Below are 21,969 nucleotides of genomic sequence, written 5' to 3'. Positions count from 1 at the left end.
CAAATGTTCACACTAGATATGTAATACTTTTGTAATTCCTTTTTCACAGGATAAATCCTAGTTCATTTGGCCATCAACAGGGGGTTGATGGACATTTAAAGTTGTTTCCAATTTTACTCTATTCTAAATAACGCTGACCGTGAACTCTCGTAGTGTTTAAACAAGAAAATCAAGTGAGAGATTGAGAAACTGTGAGATTGCGCAGGGTTGCTGGGGAGGGTTCCCTGCTTCTCTGGGCTTCTTTCCCCTCCTCACCTCCCTTCTCAGCGGAGCCCCAAGGGGCAAGGACACTGATCCAAAGCCATGTTTGTTACTGCAGTTCCGCGGTCCCTCTCACCAACTGCTGATCGGTGAGGTCCAAGCGAAGTGATGGTGATGAAAGGATCCTTTAGGCTGTAAAGCACCTGGCACGTGGGAGGGCTTGATACTGCTGTTATTATTTCCACATCCAGAGCAACAGTAGCTTTGGTTACACAGTTGACAGCAAGTGGGATGTAGCAGGTTTGAGGGGGAAGAGCATGGAGCCGTGAGCCAGCAGACCTGGGTCCGGGTCCCTTCTCAACTCGAACTGACAAGCCATGTGACCTTGGCCAGCCCCGCCTGCTGGGGGAATAAACCCACCCATCTCATGTGGCCCTGGTGGAGCTCAAAGGTGACAAAGCCAAGGCAGCCAGCTCATGGTCCGGCTCTCAGAGGGTGTCCCGCTCCAGGGAGGTCTCCTCTGCCTCTGCAGTCATCCGTGTGGACCAAGTAGGAGGCTCTTCTCCTTTCTGATGCCGTTTACTCTGCAGTTTGGGCATGTCACGTGGTCCCCGGCCTACAATGGCACACCAGTTTGTGGCTCCACAGTGGCACGTGAGACCTTTGGGCAAGAAGCCAGTGCTGACGGGTGGCAGCCTCTTCACATGGCTTGATTTTATTTAATGCGGTGCCCATGGGTACCGCCGGCCTCTGACAAATTGCCGTCTCCGCCCTGCCGCGTAGGAATGACTGCGGGCCCAGCTCCTGTTTCTACCCCTCGAGCTCCATCAGAGGCCTGGCTGGGAGGCGGCACAGTCCCCCTCCTCCCTCCTCACGGGTGGTCATTTCATTCATGTCCACCTGGAGATTGTCACTCAAGGAAGTGAATGTTCTGTACTGGGGAGATCCCAATGGGAGTTAACATCATCCCCAGAGGGAGAAGAATAAATCTTAATAGCCTCTCTTTCTCTCACTGTATTTTTTCTTTTAATTCTTTTCTTTTTCTTTTCTGACTCCAAAAGTAGTACAGGCTCATAGTAGGAAATGGTGTAACACAGAGAACCCCCGAAAAAGCCAAAAAAACCACAAAAGTCTGTAATTTCTGCTCTTGTTAACCTTTGAGCCTTTAGACGATGAGAGTTTCTAATATTTCTTGAGTACTCACTGTGGGCTTTGGCTTGGAAGTGCTTTACGAGCCAAATTTCAGTTTGGTCTAATTCAGTTTTCTTAGTAAACCTAGTAAGTGGGTAAGATTATCATCGTGGATTTACAGATGAAGACACTGAGGCCCAGTGAGATTGAGGGAGAATGCAAGAAGGTCTCCTGGTCGCCTAGTCCGTCCTTAACCATTAGACTGTACTGTCTCTTTCCAATTTCTCCTCCCCTCCCTCTCTAGTTCATGTTATCTACTTAGTGTCAGGTGGTATATCAGTCACAGGTGGCGCTAGTGGTAAAGAACCTGCCTGCCTGCAGGAGACATAAGAGACTCAGGTTCAATCCCTGGGTCAGGAAGATCCTCTGGAGGAGGAAGAAATGGCAACCCACTCCAGTATTCTTGCCTGGAGAATCCCATGGCCAGAGGAGCCTGGCGGGCTACAGTCCATAGGGCTGCAAAAGAGTCAGACGTGACTGGAGTGGCTTAGCACACAGCACGGTGTATCAGTCAGATTCTGGCAGAAAACAGAATTCCACTCAGATGCTTTAACTTGGAGATATTAAGAAAGCTGTGGGCAGGGTTAAGAGAACCCACGAGGGGGACCCACAAACTCACGGTGACAGAAACTATTAGCTCCCTTCGGCCTGAATGAACAGAGGGAGGGACTAGTGTTACTGGGCTTGTGCATGGAGCTGTCACAGAGCCGCTCAGCCACCACTAGAACCCCAGGGAGGGTGACTGGGGAGATATACCTCCCCGCTCTGCTTCCACTCTCTGACCTCCTGCCAGTGCCTCCCATTGACCAAAGGCAACCAGAAGTCAGCAGGCAAAGGAGTTCAAAGGACAGTCCAAAAGCTCAGCCTCCTGGCTCTTTGAGTGGGACATGGTTCTGGGGGTGCAAATGGGGATCAACAGCCCAGGCATTGGTCCTAGGGGAATGGGAAAGATGTGCTCCGTGACTTCCCCAAAAGAAAGGACGATCTCGGTAACCATGATCATTGAAAACATCTTTCAGAACAGAAGACTCTCACTTTCTGCCTAGCATTCTCTTTGTTTTGGCATTTTCCACACCCTGTTCCTTCTTCCTCTCTCCACTCCTTCCTACTGTGAGTTCCTGCCTGGTTCAGAATTCCCACGACCGTCTGGACAGAAGTTGTCAGTGTCTCAGATTTAGAAGAGAGCCTTCGTGGCTGGGGAGTGATTGTTCATGACCGTGGATACTTGTGGCTGTGCGTGCCCTCACGCGGTTCCACTGCAGTGCATATGTATGCAAAGACACACTTCCAGAACACATGTCATAAACATCTGTGATACACGCTCCCTTGTCTTTAGCGTGACTGTAACTTTTGCATTTCAAAGTCCTTTTGTTCTCTGAAACATCCTTTTTCTCTACAGGGCCGTGCTCTGAAGTGTGCGATTAGGGCCTCTCCTCCCTGTTTAACAGATGGAGAAACTGATGCTCACAAAGGGGAAGTGACTCGCCCAAGACCCATCAGATAGGAAGTGGCAGAACTGAAACAAGAAACAGTGGTCCTGATTCTAACTTCTGCTCTTCTCAGTGTATTTGCCTTTTAATCTTGGGAAGTTTTTCCTTAGCCAGTTTTACCCCTGGGAGAAATTAGTACAGACGAACCCCCTGAGGCTGCTGGAATGTCATGTAGTGGGATGGACTTCGGAGTCAGAGAGTCTTGGCACAGTATTATGACCTTGGGCAAATCGGTAGGCATCTTTGGGCCCATGTGTCCTCATCAGTCAAATAAGGATGATAATATCAGGAGTTTGGATGGAAAAGTCAGCTGCTTTTCCATCCAAAAGTCTGATAAGTTGTCAGGACAGACTGGCTGGCTGGTAGCCAGGAAGGCTCCTGAGGTGAGTGCAGCCCAGGTCTTTTGACTTGTCTCATTGCTGTTCCATCCACCCATCACCCATGTGTTTTTCCATTTATCCATCTGACCCCAGGCTCCGTGGGTTTGAATTCTGACACTGCTGTTTACTAGCTGCACGATCTTGGGCCAGTTAGTTCACTTCTCAGTGCTTTAGTTCCTTCTTTTGTAAAATGGAGATATTGAGAGGACCTATTATGGGTTATTATGAAGATTAAATGATGTAAAATGCTTAGATCAGGGCCTGGTAAATAGCAAACTCTATAAATGTTAGCTTTGTCATTGTTATTTATCAAGAACTGCTCTAAGCCCTGGGGAAAATGGCAAATGAGACAGATAAAGGTTTTTGTTGTCTTTTGGCCATGCTGCACAGCTTGCAGGATCTTAGTTCCCTGACCAGGGATCGAACCCAGGCCCGTTGCAGTGCATGCACGGGAATCCTAACCCCTGGATCACCAAGGAATCTCCAAGACATAAAGTTTTGTCTTTGTGGAGTTTACATTCTAGAGAAGGAGTAGAAACAATTTGTGAACTTATGAAGAAACACATGCTTGCTTCATGGGCGTAAAGTTTATTTTTGATGGGTGGTAAAAATTTTTGAAAGTAGATAGTAGTGTTTGTTATACAACACTGTGAATGTGATTATTGTCCCGAATTGTTACACTTAAAGGTGGTTAAGATGGCAAAAACAGAATAAAGCAAAACCAAAAAATCAGCTGTAACCAAAAAAAAAAAAAAAAAGGAAGGAGGGACCCACTTTAGACAGAGTGGTCAAGAGGCACATTAACTGAGATCCGAAGGGTGAGAGCTACCAAGAGACAGGGGACAAGCCCACCTTCCACACGGAGGGAGCAATAAGGGCGAAGCCCCAAGACAGGGGCAAGCCTGGCGTGACTGAGGTGCAGACAGAGAATCTGTGTCTCACTTCTGTCACAGTGGTGGTGGCAGTAGGGGAGCTAAGCAGAGGCCTTATGCAGAGACCTGGAGCTTTGGTAAGGAATTTGCATTTTATTTTGATGGGAGGTCATTGGGGTTTTAAAGAGGACATCCATTTGGACCGTAACTGTGGCTCCTCTGTGGAGAATAAGCCCTAGGAGAGCCTACGTGGCTAAAGGGACCGTGGAAGAGATGGAGCCGCCATGCAGACAGGAGCTGAGAGTGGGTTGGACCTGGGTGGAAGTAGAGCTGGAGAAAAAGAACAAATCCAATTTACTGGACCCAGAGATGCTGAGTCACGCTAACCCTGGTGGGAGAGCTTGATGTATAAACCAGTCGATTCACTTTTAATGTGGGGGTACAACCGCAGGCCAAGTGGGTGTTGCCTCTTCCGGGCAGAGACACCCTCTCCCTCTAGGCGGCCCAGATGGAAAGCCACAGCATCTGAAGCCTGCTTAGTGCCCCCGGAAAGCGAGCCCGGGGAGCCAGCCTGTGGTTGCAATGTTGAAGAGTGTCAGAGGCTGACAGGCTGCTGAGCTGGCCCCAGAGGGGGCCAGGCAAGCACGCTGGGCCTCACTGGGCCCCTCACCTCCAGACAGGACTGGCGCAGCCACTGTCAGCATTTCCTTCTTTGGCTGACCTTTCCCTTTTCTAATCCTGTGCGTTCGGGTTTTCACATGTTAGTGTCATCAGTCAGGCTTTGCTGGCCTCTGTCTCTCTCTCCATCTGTTCTGGGTGGGCACTTCTTTTTTTGTTTTTTTTTTTAGTTGTTGTTGGGTTTTTGTGTGTGTGTGTGTTTTGGCCTCATCATGCAGCACGTGGAATCTTAGTTCCCCCACCATGGCCCAGGGATTGAACCTGTGCCCCCTGCAGTGGAAGCACCAAGTCTTAACCACTGGACCACCAGGGGCGTCTCAGGGTGGGCACTTCTAAACCCCAGCTTCGCAGACCACTTCCCACTCTGGCTTCCCATTACTGCTTGTCATTCTGGATCTTCTCAGGGTTGTTTTATTCGGTGCCCTCTTTATGCTATTTTCCCGAATCTCCATCACCCCCCTGAGAAGGAGGGAGGAATATCTCTGTGTTAGGGTTGAGATGACCTAAGCTCAGAGGAGTGAAGTCACTTGCCCAGTGTCCCAGAGGGAGCTAGTGGGGGAGGGTTCTAGGTCTCACTGACCTGGGTCTGCCTCTGGCCCTGCTGCCCTGCATGGAGGGGTCCATGGGATGACTATGCATAGGGTCTTTGACGCTAGGCCTAGCCTGCAATGGCTCGGTGACAGGAGTCTTACCCTTTGCAGCAGAGTAACATTTCTGAGTCTTGCAAAGCTGCCGTCCCCCACACCGCCCCCCACCCCATCCACCTCCAGCTTCTTCATTTCTCCCTGACTCAAACCTATTCCTCCTGCCAGCCTGTGTGGAGCTCACATTTATAGGCTTCTTATTCCAAGAAGTCAAGTTGTCAACGCCGGGACTTCACTGGTGGTCCAGTGGCTAAGACTCCACGCTCGCAACACACGGGGCCAGAGTTCAATTCCCGGTCAGGGGACTAGATCCCACATATGGCAACTAAGAGTCTGCATGCCACAACTAAGACTCAGTGCAGCCAAATAACTAAATATGGGAAAAAACAAGAGGTCAAGACTCCCTGTCCTCTGCACATCCCTTCTTGTTCCCACATCTGAGCATTTGCCCACATGGTGACCTAGTCCAAATGTCCTCCCTGCCATCACCTGTCTAGAGTCTCCCTCTTTTCAAAACCTAACTCCAGCTCACCCTGCACTCTCTACCCTATAAGTCTTCCTTGGAAACCCCAGGCCATACTGCTAATCACCAGGTCCTAGAATCTTCTAGAGGCTGAAATGTACACGGGCAAATCTATGTCACATTCTGGGTGAGTATCAACCTCCCATGTGGCAGGGAGCTCCATGGGAACCAGCACACGGTCCTCTGGGTCCGCTGCAATGCCTGGGCAGCTTGTCCGCCCAGTGGGTTCCATCAGTCTGTGCTGACCTGGTCCTGGGCAGAACTGTGCCCATGTGACTAGCTGTGGCAGAAGCCAAGGTCAGGTTCTTGGCTCACTTTCTGGGCCCCAGTGAGAGAACCATGCCATTATCCCCAGACTTGTGAGATGAAGAAGGTTCTCCTCATCACAGATTTAAAAAATAATAATGTGATTTTTCTTTTTAATTCACAAATTTTCTTTTAGGTTTAAACAGATTTTATTTATCTCTGTCTCATCCTGTCATACCAGACCATGTGCATTGGAAACATTTATTTTTTGACTTCTAGTTGTTTTTTTAAAATCATTCAAGAAATCTCCAAGTGTAGTAGAGAAAAACGAGAACTACAGTTAAACAGAAAGAAGAAACAAAATAATTTGTATACCCGCCTTCTAGAAACAGCCATAGTTAATATTTTGCTGAATTTTCTTTTTTTCTTAAAGTATTTATCCTTTTGGCTGCACCTGATCTTATTTATAGCACTTGGGATCTCTAGTTACAGCATGAGAACTCTTAGTTGTGGCATGGGGAAATCTAGTTTTCCCTAACCAGGGATTGAACCTGGTCCCCCTGCGTTGGGAGTGCAGAGTCTCAGTCACTGGACCACCAGGGAAGTCCCCTTTGCTGAATTTTCTGTATCTGTACGTGTGTATTAGGTAAAAGAGGGTCGATCTGTACAAACTGTTGTGTGTCATGCTTTTCACTCAGGTGTCCTCCGTGATTTTGTACATCACGTCTTTTCACTCTCTAGAGCAGACACACCATCTTTTATCTCACCAGCCCCTGGCCACAGGGTTTGTCCGTGGCTCATGCTGCTGCCTTGGCTCCCAGCCCGGGGCTGAGTGCTTTCTCCTCCTCTGAGATTCTGTTGAGGTTTGCCTGAGGCATCAGAGTGCAGCGGGAAGAATAATGGACCCGGAGCTGGGGTCTGGGGAGTCAGGAGGCTGGGTGAGGAGGAGAGTGGGTGGGAGGGACCAGGGAAAACCTGTCTGAGAAAATGACTGTTGCTCGAGCCCCTTTTGCTCTCTGGCTCTCACCTGTAAAAGAAGAGGAGGAGACTGAATTATCTCAGAAGCTTCCAGCTCCTCTCATCTGTGGGTTCTGCCAGCACCGAGCAGTCATGCCAGCAGCCTCTGCTGGAGACCTGGGCGGTGAAAGCCTGGGATATTTATTTAAGATTACTTGGCTGGCTATTTCCAAGATGATGCAGGCCCTGGTGAAGGTTCAGCGAGTCCAGGCTGAAATGAGACTGAAGCAGAGGCAGGAGGAGATGTCCTGGAGCCTCTGGGCTGCCTGAACCCATGAGGGGTGTGTGGATTCTGCTTCTCCCAGCACAAAATATACAGATTAGTCTGTGGATTTTTTTTTTTTTTTGAAGCAAAATTAAGCAGGCATTTATTTGAAGAGTTCTTCCCTGTAGGCCTTATCTAGCATAATGCCTGATATCTCCAGTGCAGGCTTAGAAGAAATCCAGATCGGGCAGAATCATCTCAGTTTGACCTCATGAGGCTGTGCGCCATCCCCCTGGAGCAGCTCTGTGGCTTTGTGTTCTGGCACTGAGTCAGCACTTAGCATCATGTAAGCAACAGAGCTTTTATTTAACGATGGCTTTAAGTTATAACCATAAAGCCCAGGGTAATGATGTGAGTGGAAAGCATTTCTGGGTGGGGATGAGGCCACGTGGACCAAGGCCTTCCTTTCCTCCTCATCTTCTTAACAACAGCATCCATAACACCAGACCTTCTCATTTGTGCTACAAGCTCCAGCTTACAAAGCGCTCGGCTCATTATCCATAAGGTGGGGAATGAGGATGCTCATGACCTATCTTGGGCCCTGGAGACGTTGGGTGGCTGAGTGGGGGTGCTTAGGGCCCTTGACTTTCTGTTCAGTGCCCTTTGCTTTGGGCGGGGCTGGTGGCTCCTAAAGGCAGTGGGGGTAATAAGATGGGGGCTTGGAGCATGTGCTCAGCCCAGGGTGGATCCTGTATCTGTTGGCATCTGCCTGTCAAAGGTCCCCACGGTGGGTGGGGTGGGGAAGGGACCTGCCAAATCTCATCTGGATCTTTCTCTTTTAAAGTGATGGATTTAGAGAAGGCTCTAGACTCAGCAGGTGAGGGTTCCTGCTCATTTCTGTTTCCAGGTTTTAGCTCCAAACTGTTGTTTGTTTGTTTGTTTTTTTTTTTTGAGAGATGTGTTTTCACTGAAGGGGATCAGAAATGGCTTCTTTTGCTTTCCTAAAAACAAACAACTTGTGAGTTAAATATATGTATATGTGTGTGTGTATTTTTAAAATTATACAAGTAATTCCAAAGTATATGAAGTTAAAAATGAAGTTCCCTCTCTTATCATGCCCTATGGAACTCTCTTTTTCTTCTCTACCTAATTCCGAATTATTGACCTCTCTTACCAGCTTAGTGAGTATCCTTCCAGATCTTTTACTACATGCATACAAGCACTAAGATGTTGAGATTGTTGGGGTTTATAAGGACCTACTGCCCAGCTGCTCTTTGGAATAAGCAAACTGCAAAGAGAGAAAAGGAGAGAAAGAGAGAATGGTGTGGTACTATTTATATATATAAATTTTATAATATAATTATATATAAATATATTACAAAATATAATATATAATATGAATTTTAAATATAATTTAAATATAATATAAATTATATTATATATAATTTTATATATTTTTTTATATATATAAGTGGGACCATGCCATTCTCTCTCTCTCTCCTTTTCTCTCTTTGCAATTTGCTTATTCCAAAGAGCAGCTGGGCAGTAGGTCCTTGATTCTCTGAAATCTCATTTCCTGCTTCAAGGGGGAAATGATAAGAATAGTCTGTCGCAGAGATAATTTCTGAGTCCCTCGCTTTTGGGATGAGTCCTAGTGAGACGAGCTGACTGCCCATTTGTAGCAGACGTGGGGCCTGAGCCCATATCTCCGTCTTTGACATCGTCAGGGCTATGCGTTTGTTAAGAGGACCTGTCTTACCCCTTTAGATCCATCCTGACCGCATCCCCGTGGAGTCAGGGGGCAGCAGTTATTGAGGCTTGGGCCATGAAGAGCCTTGCCTAATGTCGGAGCTGGAAGGACTGGGAGCCTAGGGCTCTTTGGGTCGAGTTCAGTTTATCCAGCATTGGCTGAGGGGCTGCCGTGTGCCAGGTGCTGTGGTAGGAGGGACAGCCGGGCCCAGGGCCTGCCTGGAGGTGGTCCCTGACTGTTCCTGGTGCTCTTGGCAGAGTGGGGCCCCCTGGAGAGACTCTCCTTGTCCCCAGGAAGGGCCCTGATTCCAGACCTGGGCCAAGAGACTGGAGTCCCTGAGGAGCTATATGGGCAAAGGGTGGGTGGGGGTCTGTGACCTCAGCTGCTGCCGCTGACCCCTCACTTCTTTGGACTCTCTCCCCATCCTCCCTTCCTCTGTCTCTCCCTCCTCCCCCTTCTCTCTGTGGCTCTTTGTCCATTTGTCTCCATCTGTCTCTCTCGGCGTGTGGTTCCTGTCCCCCTCGCTCTGTTCTGTCATGCCCTCGCTGCCCCTCTCTCTCATCACATTCTCTCTCCTTCATGCCAATGCAGGCGTGCTGGTCACCATGACAACAGAGACAGGCCCTGATTCTGAGGTGAAGAAGGCTCAGGAGGAGGCCCCGCAGCAGCCTGAAGCAGCCGCTGCAGCGACCACCCCTGTGACCCCCGTGGGCCACGGCCATCTCGAGGCCAACTCCAATGAGAAGCAGCCGCCCCAGCAGGACGCTCGGCCTGCAGAACAGGTGTGTGCCCGGGAGCGGGGAAAGAAGGGAACCAGGGTGTACTGTTGACCCACGACGTGCGAAGCACTGTGCAGGGGCCATCGTGTTCGTTTTTACATTTTATTCTCCAGGACCTCAGGAGATAACTGTTCATTTCCCCACGTTACAGTGGGGGAAACAGAGCCTCAGCAGGATGGAGTCACATCGCTATAAAGTGCTGTGTGCTTCGTCGCTCAGTCACATCCAACTCTTTGTGACCCCATGGACTGTAGTCTGCCAGGCTCCTCTGTCCATGGGGATTCTCCAGGCAAGAATACTGGAGGAGGGCCATGCCCCCCTCCAGGGGATCTTCCCAACCCAGGGATCAAACCCAGGTCTCCCACATTGCAGGTGGATTCTTTGCCATCTGAGCCACCAGGGAAGCATAAAGTGACAGAAGTGCAAGTCAAATCTGTGTCTATCTATCTACCTATCTGTCTATCTATATTGGCTGCACTACATGGCATGCAGGATCTTAGTTCCCTGACCAGGGACTGAACTCACGCCTTCTGCAGTTGAAACATAGAGTCTTAACCACTGGACTGCCAGGGAAGTCCCAAGTCAAATCTAGATCTGATGTTGAAAAATCTGTGTTGCTTCAACCTCATTTTCCTATTCCCTCAAGCTGTCCATTCTAGCTGGGCAGGCCTGGTGTGACTCCAGAGCAAAATTCATCATCTAAAGAGACAAGAAGGGGCTTCCCTGGTGGTCCAGTGGTTAAGAATATGCTTTCCAATGCAAGGGACGCAGGTTTGATCCCTGGTAAAGAAACTAAAATCCCACATGCACAGAGCAGCTAAGCCCACACTGCAGTTAAAGAGCCTGCTCACTGCAACAAAGACCTAGCACAGTCAAAAAAGAAAAACTTAAACAAAATAATAAAGAGACAAAGGATTTGGTGGGGGGGGGGGGGTCATCTAGCCATTGAATTCACACCTCCCTTAATTCACAACAGGTAACCCAGCCAATATCATTGAGGTTATCTGTTGCAGAGTTAGGACTGATATGCAGGACTCTGACCTCCCTTCCTTCCATTAGGTCAGTCCTAGCCACTGGTGGCTCAGTGGTAAAGAACCCACCTGCCAATGCAGGAGACTCGGATTTGATCCCTGGGTCGGGAAGATCCCCTGGAGAAGGAAATGGCAACGCATTCCAGTATTCTTGCCTGGGACATCCCATTGACAGAGGACCCCGGCAGGGGCTACAATCCATGGGGTTGCAAACAAGTCGAACACAACTTAGTGACTAAACAACAACAAAACCTCATGCTTGGCCCAGTGACAGACTGGGAAGGAGGAGACCAAGCCCTGGTAACTCATGCACTGTTCGTCTAAGGAGAAAGGATAGCTCTGGCCTCTGGGTTTGGTTCTGTGGGATGCTTCTGCCTGCAGGGACGCAGTGGACCCCTCTTATGAACCCACCCATTGTACTCAGTGCTGACTCTCCTCCTGCACTTTAGACGGGGGTGTCACCTGGGGGTGTTCTTAGAGGGCCATGGCTCTCATTTTGGAGTCTGTCTTAGCTCCAGCTGCTTCCTCATTGCATCTCATTTGGATGAAATGCTATGGTTTCAAGCTCATTGACCAAATCCTTCCCTTGGTTGGACTTGCAGAGCCTAGATATGGAGGAGAAGGACTACGGGGAGGCCGATGGCCTGTCAGAGAGGACCACACCCAGCAAGGCCCAGAAGTCACCCCAGAAGATTGCCAAGAAGTACAAGAGCGCCGTCTGCCGAGTCACTCTGCTCGATGCTTCTGAGTATGAGTGCGAGGTGGAGGTAGGGAGCCACAGCCCAGCCCCAGCCCACTGGCCTCGGAGCCAGGACAGGCCTCTGGGCACTCAGCCTGGGCCAAGCCAGAGGGCGTCCATTCTTAATGGAGGCCTGGACCGACTGCCGTGTAGATGATAGGCCAGCCCTCCTTTGCCTAGACCCTGTCACCAAGGCCCAGAGAGGACTCTTATGATTGTACATAGAATTAGATGAGGCTCAGGCCTGGCACCAGGAAAAGCCTTCTTAGGGTGGCTGTACCTTGGGTAGGATTCACTGTCTAGGGGCTGATCTGTAGCCTGGTAGGACCTGGGCTCTTCTATCTCACCCTGTAGATACCGAGGTTTCGACTAGAATCATATTCATGTATTTATTGGATGCGGAGAGGGGTTCTCCCTGTGAACCACCCTGTCCAGGGCGCCAGGACAAACTGGTCACTCGAGGGTTCCATGGTAAGGTGTCCCCCAGGCATAGGGAGGCGGCGCATGGGAAGGACTGCTCCCCACAGGCTTTGTAGAAACCCCGTGGCATGGTTCTGTCCCCTAGTGGGTGGCAGGGAGGACACCTCTTCTCTGGGGTCAGCCCTCCTGGCTCCACATTTAGCGTCTCCCTTTCCTATGTTGGCTGGAACTCCCACTCGAATTCTGAACTCTGACTGCCCCCTTAGAGGTTCTGCCCCCGTCCAGGTGCCATTCCTGGCCCGTCCACATACATGGAAGAGTCCAGAGGGTGGCCTTACTGCTGAGAGTTACAAGAGCCACCAGTTTCCCCCTACCCCACCCCAGCCTCTGAGCCCTGGTCTTAAGGGACTGACTGACCTCTAAGCTCTGGGAGGCTGGTTCTGTCTTCTTTTCAGGGTTGGGGTTTCTGTCTTTTTTTTTTTTTTTGATGTTTATTTCTTCCACAGAAGGGTTGCAGGGTGGATATCCTGGCCAAAAGAGAGGGATATCCTCTCCCTCTTCTCTTCTGCCCATGCTGGCCCCACGGTGCTGTTTCAGCTGCCCTAGGAGAGTGTGAGGGTTTGACCGAGGCCGCTTTCTCTGAAGGCCTCCTTCAAAAAAGGCCCAAAACCCAAAAATCCCTTGGTTTTTCAGCCGTTCCCACAGTCAGGCCTGATCCCAGTGACTCTGCCAGACCTTGCAGGGGCCTCCCCACCTCCCTGGAGCCCCCTGTCTCTTTGGGTAGTGACTGCTTCACTTGCCTCTGTTGGTGCTCGTCTTCACACCTGTGGGTTGGGTACCCACAAGTTCTGGGCTTTGTCCTTCCTAATCCTCAGATCTGGATGGTGCCCAGAGAGGTGCCACGCACGGATGATGGGAGCTAGGGGAGAAGGTGACTCCCACAGTGCTGCTTCCATCTGAAGCTGGTTTAGGTACTGTGACCGCCTGAAGAAACTCTCTTGCTGCTTGGATGGGGGGCGCCCCCTTAGTGTAAGGGGAGGGACCCTGGAGGAGAGTTACTCTGTGACACTGAGTCCCAGGCCCTCCCCTCCTCCCCTGCCCACAGCCGTGACCTGTCAGGCAGCTTGTCTCTTCCTCACATCCAAAGTTCAGATTTTTGGTTTTCTCTTCCTTGGGTCCAACTTAGACTGTTTCTCTTACTCACTGTACAGGAAGGAGAAGTCAGTCACACCCTGACCCCACTCCGGCTTCCCCCCAAGAAGATTAAGTGCTAGGAGGACCCCAGGAGGGCTTGGACGAAGGCAGTGGATGGGCTGGGATTAGTGTTCCCCAAGGGTCCCTTTGGACTTGGTGAGCAGAGCCCGGTGGGAGACAGGAGCTCTGAGATCCTCCCCAGACGCTGGAAGCCTCTTGGGGGTTTTCACGTCGTCCTGGTGGAGCCTGGGGCACCTCCCCGCCCCACCCTGACGTGTGTTCCAGCCTCATGGCATCTCTGCTTCTCTCTCTAGAAACACGGCCGGGGCCAGGTGCTGTTTGACCTGGTCTGTGAGCACCTCAACCTCTTGGAGAAGGACTACTTTGGCCTGACCTTCTGTGATGCCGACAGTCAGAAGGTACCTGGGCTGGGGAGCGGAGTTGGCTGAAAGGTCTGCTGCGGGGACACGTCTTCTCTTAAGCCCCCATTGGCCTGGCCGCATCCTATGGCTTCCATCAATCCTCAGACCTTCATTAGGCACCTTGTCTTTTTTGGGGGGATGTAGAACCATTTTTAAAGTCTTTATTGAATTTGTTTCAATACTGCTTCTGTTTTATGTTTTGGTTTTTTGGCTGTGGGGCATGTGGGATTTTAAATCCCTGATCAGGGATCTAACCCGCATGCCTGCATTGGAAGGTGACCTCTTAACCACTGGACTGCCAAGGAAGTCCCCACTAGGCACCTCCTGTTTGCGCAACCCCAGGGTTCATCCATCCCTGTCTATCAGTTCTCTGTCTCCGCTGTGTGCTGGTCCTTCCTTGGGACCTGCAGGTCAGCCCCAGATGAGTATCTGGAGAGCCGTGACGTGGCTTCCTGGGGAAATAACCCCGGTGCCTCCTCCCCACCCTTGGGACGCTCCTATCTGAATTTCCTCCTTCGCACCCATGCCAGCTGCATTACCTGTTCACCTTGCTGCCTCAGGGCAATGCTAGGCCCAGGGCCCCAGGTTCCCAGTCCTGCCTGAAGCCAGGCCTCATTCCCTCACCTCCCAATCCCAAGGGAAATGACCCAGACTGCTCACCCAGGAAAGGGTGTTCCCTGCTGGGGCGCTGTCTGCAGGGCGCTTCAGGATATTTCTGTCTCCTCACCCTACCCACGTCCCCTCTCCCAGCTCCCTCTAAGGACCTCTTGTCTTCTCTTGCAGAACTGGCTGGACCCCTCCAAGGAAATCAAGAAGCAGATCCGGAGTGAGTGACCTGCCTTGGTGGGAACGTGGTGGGGACTCCATCCTTCTTGGGGAAATGCATTCAGACCCATGAGTTCATTTGCTCTGCGTGGCAGATCTTAGGGAAGGCAGGATATTACTGTAGAGACGAGGAGCCTGAAGCCTGGATGAGAGGAATGACTGTCTGGAGTCACATAGCATGTTAGCAGAGGAGTATTCAGGATGTCAGCCCTAGGCAGCCCAGGTCTGCAAGCCCAGAAGGGACTTACAGAGTCATCTAAGACAAGGGAGCAAACTGATGGCCCTCAGAACAGCCACCCTCCTGTGCAGGGCCAGTGTTGTCTTGGGTGATCAGTAACCTTTGACTCAGAATCCTTGTCCGCACTGCACTCTAGGCTGCTGCCAACTGATCAGTAGTGAATGTGTCCTGTATTTAATAATGAGTAACTGAGGCCCTGAAAAAGGCAGTTAAAGATCACAGAGTGAGGTATTGGCCACGCCAGGTCTCCAGCCCTGGCCTCCCAATACCATCCTGCACTCTTCAAGGCCTGGAGCGAAGACAGATGAGCAGGCCAACAACCTGTCTTTTCTGGCCCAGAGGGGAAAGCAAGGCATATTGGGAGGGACAGGGAAGCCTTCAAATGGCAGAAGGGAGAGGTAGGTGGCCTCAACCATGGGGACATCCAGTAGGTGGGGACTTGGAGCCTGGAGGCAGAGATGCCTCCACCAGGGGCTCCGCCCCCTTGGCTGTGCTTGGGCTCCCTGGTCCCCTGGCTGGAAGGCTATAGCCGAGCCTGTTGCCATGACAGCAGGCAGCTGGGTCTAGGGATGCCAGCTGACTATGCAGGAGGGGGCTTGAGGATTCTTCCTGTAGCCTCCTGTCAGTTGGAGACAAAGAGGCAGGCTCGCAGATAGAGCCCTCTCCTCTGGGGCCAGCAGGGTCCCAGGCCTGGTCTTCAGGCTCTCCCCAGGAAATTCAGCCCTGCCGGGAAGCCTGCCCCTCATGCCTGAAAGGGTCAGAACACATTCCGGTGGCTGAGAGTGTTTGAGATGGACCAGGTCTTTGGAAATGCAAAGCTGCTGATGGAATCTTTGGGTCTCAGCTCCCTCCCAGGGCAGGGAGTCAGGTCTCCTCAAGTTATTGCGAAGCAGAGCTGCCTCCTTCAGTCCCTGTTCCTTTCCCCAGTTTCTACTCTTTCATCCCAGTTCTGTCTTCCGGGGCTCCGGGGAACAATTTGTTTATCCCCTACTCTACCCTCCCCATCATGTGGCTTGTGGAATCTTCCCCAACCAGGAATTGAGCCCGGGCCCTCAGCAGTAGGGTGCAGAATCTTAACCACTGGACCACCTGGGAATTCCCTGTCCCCTTTCTTGATTTGTGACAGCCCCAGCCTTCTGAAGCTGGCACCTGAGTTCTGATGTCCTGGCCTTCAGAGTTTGGTATATTTCCTCCTGAATCTCAGTGCCCATCACTCAGGGCACTGGGGGCGATTCCTCTACCTCTCCGGATTCCTGCATCTCCCTAGCAAGTGGGTTAATGATTCCTGCCTCGCTAGGTGGCGATGAAGTTTCTATGATGTGAGTGTGGACAACAGCCAGCACAGAGTAGGTTCTTCACAAAGTAGGAGGCAATCTGGTGTGATGGTTAAAAGGGCAGACATGGATCAGACTGCCTGGATTTGAATCCTGACTCCATCACTACTTCTTGTGTTAGTTAATTGTTCTCTACCTCATCATTTATCAAGTGCGGGCCACCCTTATAATTAGGGTTCTTGTGAGGATTAAATGAGTTATTAGGTGTTTAATACCTAGAACGTGCTTGCACATAGTAACACCCAGTTTGTTTTAGCCATTATTATTATTATTGTTAATTATTGCCATTATTTTTTCTCTTTCTCTCTTTTTTTTGGCTGCACTGCATTGCTTGCAGGAGCTTAGCTTCCTGGGCAGGAATTGAACCCAGTGAAAGCCCAGAATCCTAACCATAGGCCACCAGGGAACTCTTCCATTATTATTCTTGAGACAGGAATTGTTTCCCCTTGAGGAAGTCAGCTGTGGTCAGGAACCTAAGCTGTGGGGTCTTGGGATCAGAGGCTAGACTTATTTTCTACCACTGACTGGCTGGGTGATCCTGGGAGGATGACTTAACCTCTCAAAATCTTCATCTATTAAAAGAAAAGTGTACCTCAGGACATTATAAAGATTAAATTCCAAAAAACACATAGAAAGTTCTTAGCAAGCCAAGCAACCAGCACTTAGTAAGTTTGGGAGACACGACAGCTATGAAGATGGTGATGACCACAGGGACAGGATGGTAGTGAAGGTGTGGTCACCAGCCCTTCCTGGCCATGGCCATGTCCTGGATGGGCCTTGCTTTCTCACTTTGTCAGGGGTCCTTTTTTTTAAAAATTCAATTAATTAATTAAAAAAATATTTATTTATTTTGCCATGCCAGGTATTAGTTGTGGCATACAGAATCTTTGATCTTCATTGCTGCGTGAGAACTCTTAGTTACAGCATGTGGGATCTAGTTCCCTAACCAGGGATTGAACCTCGGCCCCCTGCATTGGGAGCATGAAGTCTTAGCCAGTGGACCACTGAGGAAGTCCCTGTTGGGGGTTCTTTTAGAACTTGGAGCCCCAAATACTCCATTGGGGCCGTCTGACCATTGTCCTGGACTATGGCCTTTCATCAAGGCCTCCTCCCTTCCCACCCCTGCTTCTTAAGTGGTCATCCCTTTTCTTGGCTCACAGAGCTTTCCTCTAGCTAAAACCCCAGCCTTTATTTTTCTTTACTTTTTAAATGTGTACCATTGATTTTTCGTAGCTAAATGTGGAGGTTAACATTTATCCCAGTGAAATGTTTTTTGTTACTTTTAGCCCATTATATTTGCCTTTCAGTCTCATTTATAATCCATTTGAGATGGAGTCAACATCAGATAGGACAGAGTTTTGCACTGTCTGTTCTGAGAAACATTAATATGGAAGGAGGCCCGGTGACAAATGGACGCAGCAGGTCAAATGGGCTTTGGAAACTCCTGAATGCATGTCCCCCCTTTAAGAGGTACAAGGCACAGTAGCAGAGTGAGAGCTCCGAGAAACCCAAAGTCAGGAAACCTGTTTAATGTGGTACTTTCTAGACTAGCTATCTTCCCACGAGTGTCCTGGGCACAGACTTTGGTGTAGAGGAGAGTGGGCTCTGGAGCCAGGTGGCCAGGGTGGGTCTGAACCTTAGCATTGGCACTTCCAAGCTGGTGACCTTGGGCTGGCCGTTTTGCTACCTGGGCCGCACCATCCTCATTTACAAAATGGGGGTGACCATAGGACTTGTTTACTGGGCTGTTGTGAGGTTTAATGAAGTGATGTTTGTAAAGTATTTAACAGCATGTCTAGCATGTACCATTGGTTTTCTTTCTCCCTTCCTTCCCACTGCTAGTTCACAAGTCTTTTAATCTGGGCCTCAGTCTTCTTGTCTGTCAAGTGGGAATAATGTTCTAGGTTTTCTTATGAGTTTGTCCTAAGATTGCAGTTATGGGAAAACTTTGAAAAATTGCCCATGAGATGGTACATCTGGGCCACCCACTGGGAAGATGGGGCCTCTCTGATCTTTTCTCCCACCTGCTCCTCTCAGGCAGCCCCTGGAATTTTGCCTTCACAGTCAAGTTCTACCCTCCTGACCCTGCCCAGCTGACAGAAGACATCACAAGGTGAGGGCTGGGGAGGGGCGGTGTTGGAGGGGGATGGACACAGGGCCCTGGGAGACACGAGATGGAATATGGGTACACAGTGCGGAGTGCAAACCCAGATGCCCACTGAGGCCATGCAGACAGCATCAACAAGGGACTCCGACTCAGTGCAAGAGAGAGTGATGCAAGCACAGTGGTCTATGCAGTGAATCCTTGACTTCGGAGGGGGAGGTGTCACAGGGTGCAGAGGGGCTCAGTGGGAGTTCAAGAGGACAGAGCCCACCTAAAACGGTCCCTATTCCCCTCGGCAATCACATGGGCATCGGGCCCTATTGTTGGAGGAAAGCTAGATTTGAGAGTAAAAGCCACAATTTTAAAATGCTGGTGACTCATTGAAACTTTCAAAGCATATGGTGTGGGCCATCTCTGGGTAGGATAAGCCAGACACATCTGAAGGCTGATGGGCTGGGTGGACCACCCGGTTTTGACTAGGGGGATAAGGAGGGATTAGAACACAGATGCCTTTGAAAGTGGGAGTTTGGTCCTGTGTGTTACTCTGTGTTTGACTCTGAAGTATGGGAGTCAAATGGGGCGTGTGACATCCCCAGGGAGGCAAGCCCAGGCTGCTGGAGTGAATTTGGATTGTGGATGCAGGCCTTGTGCCTCAGGGCCAGTAGATAAGAAGGCTTGAGGATTAGAAGAGGGTGTGAAGCATCCCTTATGGGGCTCAGCCTGCCTCTGGAACCCAAAACAGGGAGAGCACTTTCTCTTTATCTAAGTGCGTTAGTTGCTTCAGTCATGTCCCACTCTTTGCGACCCCATGGACTGTAGCCTGCCAAGCTCCTCTCCATGGAATTCTCCAGGCAAGAATACTGGAGTGAGTTGCCATTTCCTCCTCCAACTCTTTATCTAAGCCTCTTCCAAAGAGATAGCCTTACTTCTTGATATCCTGGGGCTGTGTCACGCCTACCACAAATGAGGTTTGGAGCTACTAAGCCAGTCCCTGTCTCCCACTGGGTCCCTCTCTAATCTCTGCCACTTGCCAAGCAATCAGCCAAGGTCAAGATACTGACTCTGGTCTTGGGAGATAAAACAGATGTTCCTGAAATAGATCAAATCTGAGGCCTTGGCCTCATTAGCCCTGCTCTAATTCCTGAGGTCAGCTTGGGGCCAGGGTGGCAGCAGCAGGGTCTAAACTTCATTCCTGAAAGGGCTGAGAGCTTTAGACCAAGACAACCCCCACCCTTCCTGGTCTTGCCCGCTGGTGCCTCCCCTCTTTGTTCCTGGACATTGGGACACCAGGAAAGAAGTTAGCCCTGCCCAGTATGGATGGCCTCAGGGAATGGGGTTGGTAGTAGCAACTATTTAGGTGTTTATTTCTTGGCCAGCGCACTGTGTGGCGTGCAGAATCTTAGTTCCCCAACCAGGGATCAAACCTGTACCCCCTGCAGTGGAAACCAGCGGACCACCAACGAAGTCCCTGTGGCAGCTGTTTAGCAAAAAATATTTAAACCCCAAATAAACTGGTCAAAATGACAAAGTGACTGGGATGAAAGACAAGTCTGTGTACTTGGCAATGATTTCTGAATTTGGAGACTTTTGAATGAAATGTTCATAAGCCCACCCTCGGTGCCTGTGATGTTTGAGCTGCTGCTGATTCTGAACCGCAGCCTTGCCTCTGAGCATACACTGAGGCTGCATGTACTTTTTACCAGAGCTCTGACTGCAAGATAATGTCACGGAGCAGTACAAACTACTTAAAAATAAAAGCCACTTAAAAGATACGAGTAATTGAAAAAAAAAAAAAAAATGGTGAGACATGGCAAAGTGGTCAGGGAGGTACTGCAGGCTGAGAATGAACTGGAACATTAAAAAAAATACACAGTAACTTAAAAAGCAATAAAAAAAATGTGTTTGAAATCGTTCTAAAAATGGTAAAATCATCCAAGTGTGCATGAAAGTTATAAAAAGTCTTGAAAGTTATAAAAGTGGTTGGAAATGTTTCTTCTGGGCCAATTTGGTTTTTGACAATTTACTTAGAGCTGTAGCCAAATTAAAAAGTTCTGAGACTACATCGGCAAACAGGTTTTTCCGGACGGTGGATTATGGTACAGAAGTGAAAATGAATAAAATCAAGTCGCACGTGCTGACATGGGAAGGGCTCTAAGGCACCCAGCTGAGTGTGAGAAGCAAGTGAGCTGCACAGTCAGATGTTGCATTTGCTAGATTTACCTGCTAAAACCTCCCCATTAATCGAAACCACGTGCATTTTTTTTTACCATGTGCATTTTTTAAAACTTTATTTTATTGAACTATAGTTTCTTTACAATGTTGTGTTAATTTTTGCTGTACAGCAAAGTAATTCAGTTATATGCACACACACACACATGTATTTTCTTTTACGTGTTCTTTTCCACTACGGTTTATTACAGGTAATAGTTCCCCATGCTATCCAGTAGGACCTTGTTGTCTTTCTATTCGGTGTGTATTAATCATAGTTGGCACCCGCGAATCTGCAGCTCCCACTCCGTTCCTCCGGTACCACCCCTCCCCTTTGGCAACCAAGTCTGTTCTCTGTGTCTGAGTCTCTTTCTGTTTTGCAGATAAGTTCATTTGCGCCATAGTTTAGATTCCACATAGAAGTGTTATCATGTGGTATGTCTTTCTCTTTCTGACTTACTTTACTTAGTACGATACTCTCTAGATCCATCCATGTTGCTGCAAATAGCATTATTTCATTCTTTTTTATGGCTGAGTAGTATTCCACTGTATTTGGTTGGCCAAAAAGTTCATTTGGGCTTTTCTGTAATGTCCTGTGGAAAAACCCAAATGAACGTTTTGGCCAGCCCAATACACCACATCTTCTTCATCCACTCATCTGTTGGTGGGTATTTAGGTTGTTTCCATGTCTTGGCTACTGTGAGTAGTGCTGCTATGAACATAGGCGTGCATGCGTCTTTTGGAATTATATTTTTTCTGAATATATGCCCTGAAGTGGGATTGCTAGATCATATGGCAACTCTATTTTTAATTTTTAGAGGAAGCACCATACTGTTTTCCATAGTGGCTGCACCAATTCACTTTCCCAACAGCAGTCTAGGAGGGTTCCCTTTTCTTCACACCCTCTCTAGTATTTGTTATTTGTAGACTTTTTAATGATGGTCCTTCTGACTAGTGTGAGGTGGTACCTCATTGTAGTTTTGATTTGCATTTCCCTAATATTTAGTGACGATGAGCATCTTTTCATGTGCCTATTGGCCATCTATATGTCTTCTTTGGAGAAATGTCTATTTAGGTCTTCTGCACATGTTTTGATTGGTTTTTTTTTTTTTAACTAGGTTATATGAGCTGTTCGTATATTTTGGAGATTAAGCCCCTGTTGGTGGCATCATTTGCAAATATTTTCTCCCAGTCCATAGATTGTCTTTTTGTTTTGTTGATGGTTTCCTTTGCTGTGCAAAAGCTTATAAACTTGATTAGGTCCCATTTGTTTAGTTTTGTTTTTCTATTGCCATGGGAGATTGACCTAGGAAAACATTGGTATGATTTATGTCTGAGAATGTCTTGCCTATGTTCTTTTCTAGGAATTTTACAGTGTCATTTCTTATATTTAAGTCTTTAAGCCATTTTGAGTTTATTTTTGTGTATGTTGTGAGGGCATGTTCCAATTTCATTGATTTGCATGTGGCTCTCCAGCT

The 21,969-nt window shown here is 49.1% G+C and overlaps 1 protein-coding gene across 19 annotated transcripts in view; it reads left to right on the top strand.

Moving 5' to 3' along the window:
• Positions 1-21,969, top strand: part of EPB41L1 (erythrocyte membrane protein band 4.1 like 1) — a 177,845-nt gene that overhangs the window by 110,504 nt on the left and 45,372 nt on the right. For all 19 annotated transcript variants that reach the window (XM_027558657.1, XM_027558647.1, XM_027558659.1 and 16 more), the window contains 5 exons: positions 9,789-9,979; positions 11,610-11,774; positions 13,675-13,779; positions 14,566-14,608; positions 18,217-18,292. In XM_027558657.1, the coding sequence (XP_027414458.1) occupies positions 9,803-9,979; positions 11,610-11,774; positions 13,675-13,779; positions 14,566-14,608; positions 18,217-18,292 (566 nt within the window). In that variant the 5' untranslated portion in view covers positions 9,789-9,802. Of the gene's footprint in view, positions 1-9,788; positions 9,980-11,609; positions 11,775-13,674; positions 13,780-14,565; positions 14,609-18,216; positions 18,293-21,969 lie in introns of those variants that run through there.

The sequence above is a fragment of the Bos indicus x Bos taurus genome, chromosome 13 (assembly GCF_003369695.1).
Source record: "Bos indicus x Bos taurus breed Angus x Brahman F1 hybrid chromosome 13, Bos_hybrid_MaternalHap_v2.0, whole genome shotgun sequence".
NCBI classification, from domain to species: Eukaryota; Metazoa; Chordata; class Mammalia; order Artiodactyla; family Bovidae; genus Bos; species Bos indicus x Bos taurus.
Note: the sequence above shows the minus strand (reverse complement) of the source record. Positions and strands in the feature narration are given on the sequence as shown.